General features: G+C 37.1%; 1 protein-coding gene across 10 annotated transcripts in view; it reads left to right on the plus strand.

Annotated features, from left to right (window-relative positions):
* Nucleotides 1-7500, plus strand: part of LOC135090189 (protein quiver-like) — a 68492-nt gene that overhangs the window by 40254 nt on the left and 20738 nt on the right. For all 10 annotated transcript variants that reach the window (XM_063986624.1, XM_063986623.1, XM_063986627.1 and 7 more), the window contains one exon: nt 7266-7409. In XM_063986624.1, coding sequence (XP_063842694.1) covers nt 7266-7409 — 144 coding nt within the window. The remainder of the gene's footprint in view (nt 1-7265; nt 7410-7500) is intronic.

A 7500-nucleotide genomic window follows, 5' to 3' on the forward strand; every position in this document is an offset into this window, starting at 1 on the left:
TGTGTGTGTGTCTTCAGCACCCTGTCACCACCACCACCACCACCACCACCACTGCCATCACCACCCCACTCTTCACTTCCATTTTATAAATTTATACATACACTATTACTACTACTGTTACTGTTACTGGTGCTGTTGGTGCCACTACTACTACTACTACTACTACTACTACAAGTTTATGCTGACTACTATTAGAAATTTGTACACATACCATTATTACTACAAGTTTATACATTCAGTACATTACAACAACAACAAAAAGAACAATAATAACATTAAAACAACAACAACATCAACAACAACAACAACTACTACTACTACTACTACTACTACTACTACTACTACTACTACTACTACTACTACTACTACTACTACTACTACTACTACTACTACTACACACACACACACAGACTTATTCCTCTACTGTTTTATACCTTGGAAAAAAAAAATCAATAAAAAACAAAAGACATATAACCTCGTTCCACAATGTCAAGTGTAGAAAAAAACATCCAAATTTTATGTTTTCGTGCAGCGAATGAGAGAGAAAAAAAATAAAGTAAAAATAAAAAAAAGGAAGTTTTTTTTTTTTTTTTTTTAAGCATCTGCACACTTAACATTTTACACTTTATACTTTACTACACTCACTTTTCTCATTACTACTACTTACGTTCTCTCCTACAGGACACTTACTTCAACTTTTTTTTATTTTTTTCCTCCCAGGGTTTATATTCTGTACTAACGCTTATTTAAATAACTCGCCGTACGTGTCTATCTTAAAAATCTCTCTCTCTCTCTCTCTCTCTCTCTCTCTCTCTCTCTCTCTCTCTCTCTCTCTCTCTCTCTCTCTCTCTCTCTCTCTCTCTCTCTCTCTCTCTCTCTCTCTCTCTCTCTCTCTCTCTCTCTCTCTCTCTCTCTCTCTCTCTCACTTGACCTCTCTCTCTCTCTCGTCTATTCATCTCACACTTCACTCTCACTTCCCTCCTCTCTCAACACTGCGCTCTTCTTACACACACACACACACACACACACACACACACACACACACACACACACACACACACACACACACACACACACACACACACACACACACACACACACACACACACACACACACACACACACACACACACACACACACACACACACACACAGACACACACACACAGGTTAGTATTAGGAAAGGGTCTTCTCAGGTGTTCTCAGGTGCTAACTTTCCCTACCTTGTTAATTAACTCACCTGGACCCCTTTCTCACCTGTACCAAGTGACCAGGACGCCAGGGACAGGTGTGTGTGTGTGTGTGTGTGTGTGTGTGTGTGTGTGTGTGTGTGTGTGTGTGTGTGTGTGTGTGTGTGTGTGTGTGACAATGCAGGAAAGGACGAAGTGGTAAATGGAGAGAGAGAGAGAGAGAGAGAGAGAGAGAGAGAGAGAGAGAGAGAGAGAGAGAGAGAGAGAGAGAGAGACGCTTAACTAACAAAATACCTAGCGAACGAACGAACGAACAAGGAAACATGACACACACACACATACACACACACACACACACACACACACACACACACACACACACACACACACACACACACACACACACACACACACACACACACACACACACACACACACACACACACACACACACACACACACACACACACACACACTGCCTGTTGCATGCCGCCGAACCCCTCACCCTTGCCCCTTCCCTTCCCTTCCCTTCCCTTCCCTTCCCTTCTCTGTCGCCCCTTCCAACCCCCCGTACAGGAATTAACAGACCTATTTCCCTGTTGTTTCAGGTGGCGGTGATGGTGAGTGAGACGTCTCTCTTCTGTAGGCTGGAGGCGGGTTCATGTAGTTTCAAGGGGGGTTAGATTCGGTCCCAAAGGTTTCCGATCCTATGCATAAGGGATTTGCTCAAGGAAAGGGGGATTTAAGGGAGTTTGGATCCTGTTTGTTGTTTTCAAGGGTATATGTTTATAAAAGATATAGGTTTTTTTTTTTATCTGTAAATGGTGTTACTTAATTACTTAGTGTGTTCTTGTTATTATGAGTGTTTGTTTGTTTGTTTGTGTGTTCGTATATGTGTGTGTATGTGTTTCTTGTTTTTTATTTATTTATTTATTTTTATTTTTTTTGTGGTTTTGGATTTGTGTGTTTTTATATTGTTTTCTATAGTTTATTTTTTATTTATTTTATTTTTTATTTATTTATTTTATTTATTTATTTTTGTGTGTGTGTGTGTGTGTGTGTGTGTGTGTGTGTGTGTGTGTGTGTGAATTGCGTTTTTCGTTGATTTTTCTCCCTTTAGAGTTGACCTTTCATGGATATGTTGTTGTTGTTTTGTTTTGTTGCACTTCATTGTTTTGTGACCTGAGTAATCTTTTCCTTGTTTTAATCACGTTCAAGTTCATATATTTCTTTCAAAGTCAGGTATTTGAAGCTTCTGTGTATTTTCATTTATTTATTTATTTTTATTTACTTATTTTATCCATTCAATCCTTGTTTTAATTATACACAAGTTCATATATTTCTTTCAAAGTCAGATACATGAAGTTAATCTTTATTTTCATTTATTTACCTATTTATTTATTTATATTCATTCATACATTCATTCATTCATTTTCCTTTTTTATATATTCTTGTATCATAATTTATTTCATGTGAAGCTTTTTTTCGCCCTTGAAATAGAAAAGAAAGTAAAAAGAATACATATGGATTAGATACTTTTTTTTTTCATTTTAAGAGTGAAGTACTTATTCTAGACATATTTAAAGTACACATTTAAAAGATGTCACTGTTTCCTAAATTTTTTTGTCAAACTATTTAATTCACGTTTCAGTGTACTAAGCATATTTGTTTATCTGTTCGTTAATTTTTTTATTTATCTATTTTTTATATATTATTCATTCTTTTTATATTCTTTAGGTATTTTTGTATTCCGCTACTTTATTTTCTGTATTTTTTCTTTATTTATCATTGAGGTGTACTTTGTTTCTTTCCTTTTCTTCGTCTTTTGGTACTTTATAATTTAGGATTTAGACTCGTTATCTTTTTTTTATTTATTTATTTATTCATTTATTTTAGTTTTATTCATTTTCTATTTCTTTTCCCCGTGAGTGTCGTGGGACGGTATGTGTGGAGCGTGAAGTGTCGGTGTTGTGCTGTGTGTGTTACTGTGTGTGTGTTGTGTGTGTGTGTCGCTGTGTGTGTTACTGTGTGTGTCGCTGTGTGTGTTACTGTGTGTGTTGTGTGTGTGTGTCGCTGTGTGTGTTACTGTGTGTGTCGCTGTGTGTGTTACTGTGTGTGTCGTGTGTGTGTGCCTCGGGTGTCGCTCAGTTGCGTTGGTTAGGCCTTTACCTGTGCTCACGTGCGCCCATTCTGTTTGGTAGACCTGCTCTGTGATCACACCTCTACCTGCCCACCTACCTGTCTACACACACACTCACACACACCTACGTAACATACATCCATACATGAGAACATATGCATACACACCTACATATTTACATCCATCTATTCATCCTTCCATTAACACATGCATACATAGTTGAATACATCCACATATATCTTACATTCATATATGCATGGATAATTAATACATACATACATACATACATGCATACATAAAGGCAGTGAATGACTAGTCGATGAGAAACATTCACACACACACACACACACACACACACACACACATACAGCCATGTCTTCAAGGGTGTTTTTTCTTGTGTAATCTTTCCCCTCAAGCTTCCCCTCACATAACATTGTAGTGTACTTAACCACCTCCCCCCTGACCCCCTCCCTCAGTTACCTGTACTCAGTCATTCAGTCACCTGTGCTAGTCAGTCAGTCACTTACTACTAGTCATTGATAATATTACCTTAGAATTAGTTAGTGTAATTCTCTCTCTCTCTCTCTCTCTCTCTCTCTCTCTCTCTCTCTCTCTCTCTCTCTCTCTCTCTCTCTCTCTCTCTCTCTCTCTCTCTCTCTCTCTCTCTCTCTCTCTCTCTCTCTCTCTCTCTCTCTCTCTCTCTCTCTCTCTCTCTCTCTCTCCCAACTAGGAGGTCAAGGGTATTAATTCTTGTGTGAAAGTTTAGATTATTGTTGTTGTTGTTGTTGTTGTTATTATTATTATTATTATTATTATTATTATTATTATTATTATTATTATTATTATTATTATTATTATTATTTATTAACTAGTAAGATCTTATCAATGTTTTTCTTCTCTTGTCTTTCCACCCTTTTTTTTTTTTCTTACGCTCATTCTCTGTTATTATCAATGTCTTTCTTCTCATTTTACCTTTTTTTTTACACTTTCATTCTTTATTATTGCGTCTTTTCGTTTCGTTATTAAAAGTTTGTTCTTTTTTTTTTTTTTTTTTTTACTTTTTAGCAATTAATCGTTTTCATTTCATTGTGTGTTGTTGTTGTTTTTTTTGTTTTATGAATTTATGCTTTTATTTCTATGTTTTCTTCTCTTTATTTATTTTGTTTTGTGTTTATTCTACTTATCTGTGTTTTTCTTTTGTTTCATTTTGTATTTTTATATGTGTTTTTATACCATGTTTTTTTCTTTATTATTTATTTATTATTTATTATTTATTTCGCTCATGCATTTCCTTTGTTTTATTTTAATTTGTGTTTTCTTTATGTTTTATTTGAGTTATGTTCTTTATCGTGTGTTTTATTCTGTTCATGTGCTTTCTTTGTGCTTTTCTTTTCAATTATTTATGGATTTCCTTTATGTCCCCTATTTTTCTATATTCTTGTATGTCTTGCTTTATTACTGTCTACGTTTTTCTTCCGTTTTCCGTTATTATATTGTTCGTGTATGATTTATTTTATTTTCACTTTCATTCATCTTTTCATGTTTCTTTGTTCAATTTATATATTTTTTTCATCTTTTTCCTTTTTATTCGCTATGTTTTTCTCTATCCAATCCTTCGTTATTTTCGTTTCTGTTTCTTTTTTTTTTTTCTTCTCGCTTATTTCTTTTTGTTACTCATGTCAATCTTTATCACAATTTTTCTTTTGTTTCTTCGTTTCATCTTGATATTATTTAAGTTGTATTTCCTATTAGCATTTAGTATATCTTGAAATGTCTCTCTCTCTCTCTCTCTCTCTCTCTCTCTCTCTCTCTCTCTCTCTCTCTCTCTCTCTCTCTCTCTCTCTCTCTCTCTCTCTCTCTCTCTCTCTCTCTCTCTCTCTCTCTCTCTCTCTCTCTCTCTCTCCATTTCATCTTTTATCCAACAGCAGATTCTCTTCGCTCTACGTAGAATGCTTCTCTCCTCCTCCTCCTCCTCCTCCTCCTCCTCCTCCTCCTCCTCCTCCTCCTCCTCCTCCATTTCCTCTCTCCGATCTTTATATTCTCTCCAATTTTCAGCGTAATAAGCATAACTTTTTCCTACTTTATCTCTTACTTTTCCTTCTCCTCCTACTCCTCCTTCTTCTCCTCCTCCTCCTCCTCCTCCTCTTCTTCTTCCTCCTCTTCCTGGTCTTTGCAGTTTGTTAATTTCTTTGTCCTTTTTCTTCCTTTCCTTTTTATTTACACACACACACACACACACACACACACACACACTGGAAACGAATTAAAAATAATTTTCTTTCTTCCTTTCTTCCTTCCTTCTTTTTTTCCTTTTTCCTTCTTTTCTTCCTATCCCTCATTTCCATGTTCTTTTCTTTATTTTTTCTCTCTGATATTCTCGAATCTTCATCTTCCTTTGTTTAATGTCTTTTCTTCTCGTTTTCTTCGTGAGTCTCTTCATTTCTTTTCTCCTTTTTTGGTATCTTAAACCTTTCTCTAAACTTGGAGTCGCTTGTTACTCTCTCTCTCTCTCTCTCTCTCTCTCTCTCTCTCTCTCTCTCTCTCTCTCTCTCTCTCTCTCTCTCTCTCTCTCTCTCTCTCTCTCTCTCTCTCTCTCTCTCTCTCTCTCTCTCTCTCTCTCTCTCTCTCTCTCTCTCTCTCTCTCTCTCTCTCTCTCTCTCACACCTCGCTTCTCTTTGAAAGCCACACATTTTAAACTCCCTTCTTGGCCCACCTTACGTAACCTCTTCACCTTCACAGTTCACTCATTTTACTTCTTTCTCACTCACCTTAACCTTCCTTCACCTCTTCACCTCCTTACACACCTGAGTCTTCACTGATTAACCTACTCCACTCTTCTACTTCCTTCCTTTACCTTCCTTTATCTCCTTTTCTCTTTTCATTATTTCTGTATCACCTTTTCTTATTCTTTTTTTTTTCTCTTTATTTCCTTACACACTTAAGTCTTTATTGATTTACCTATTCGTCTCATTTATCTCCTTCCTTTACCTTGTTTTACCTTTTGTTATCTCTTCACCTCATTTCACCACTTTCTCCACACCTTTCGTATATTCATCTGTCTCTATCTTTTACCTTCTCCTTGACTAGACTTTTCCTATCTTCCTCTGTTTTAACAATACCTATCTTCACCTTTCTATTTTTTACTTGTCTAAACCTTTCCCCTAGACCTTTCCTATCTTCCTCTGTTTTAACAATACCTATCTTCACCTTTCTATTTTTTACTTGTCTAAACCTTTCCCATCTTCCTTTGTCTTAACCTTCCCTACCCTTACCTGTCTACATCTTTTTCTTCATCTGTCCAAATTTCTATCTCACCTTCATCTTTACCTCTCCACACCTTTCATACCTTCACCTGTCCGAATCTTTCCACCTGCCTATATCTTCTCTATTTTCATCTATCTTCACCTGTGTACACCTTTCCACCTGTCTACATCTTTATCTTTACCTGTCATTACCTTTCTCACCTTCACCTTTTTACACCTCTTCCATCTTTATTTGTCCTACCTTTATCGTCACTTCTTCACACTTTTCCTATTCTCACCTGTCCAAATCCTTCCGCTTGTCTACACCTTTCTTTTTATCTTTTTTACCTATCTAAATTTTTCTCACCTTCACTTCACACTTTTCCTATCTTCACCTGTCCAGATCTCTCTCACCTTCACCTATGCACACCTTTCCTATCTTCACCTGTCCATATCTTTCCGCCTGTCTACACTTTTTTTTTTATCTTTACCTGTCTAAATCTCTCACCTTCACCTCCTCACACCTTTCCAATCTTCACCTGTCCAAACCTTTCTCTTCACCTCTTCAGACCCTTATCTTCACCTGTCCAAACCTTTCCCTTCACCTCTTCACACCTTTATCTTCACCTGTCCTCACTCCCACAGCTGAGGCCGGGCACTGATCCACCCTCCCCCCGTGTCCCTTCCTCCCAGGTAATGTGCTCTGCTATGAGTGTTCCTCGTGGACCAACCCGCTGTGTGACGATCCGTTTAACTTCACTCTCTCCCGCAAGAAAGGACCGCCCATTGAGAAGTGTGACGGATGCTGCGTCAAGCTGGTGCAACACATTGGGACCCGTAAGTGTGTGGCAGTGTGAGGAATGCGATGGATGTAATATATTGTCATTCTTAAGTGTGATAAGTGTGGCGAATGTGTGACAGTGTGATT

The sequence above is a fragment of the Scylla paramamosain genome, chromosome 34, assembly GCF_035594125.1.
Source record: "Scylla paramamosain isolate STU-SP2022 chromosome 34, ASM3559412v1, whole genome shotgun sequence".
NCBI lineage: Eukaryota > Metazoa > Arthropoda > Malacostraca > Decapoda > Portunidae > Scylla > Scylla paramamosain.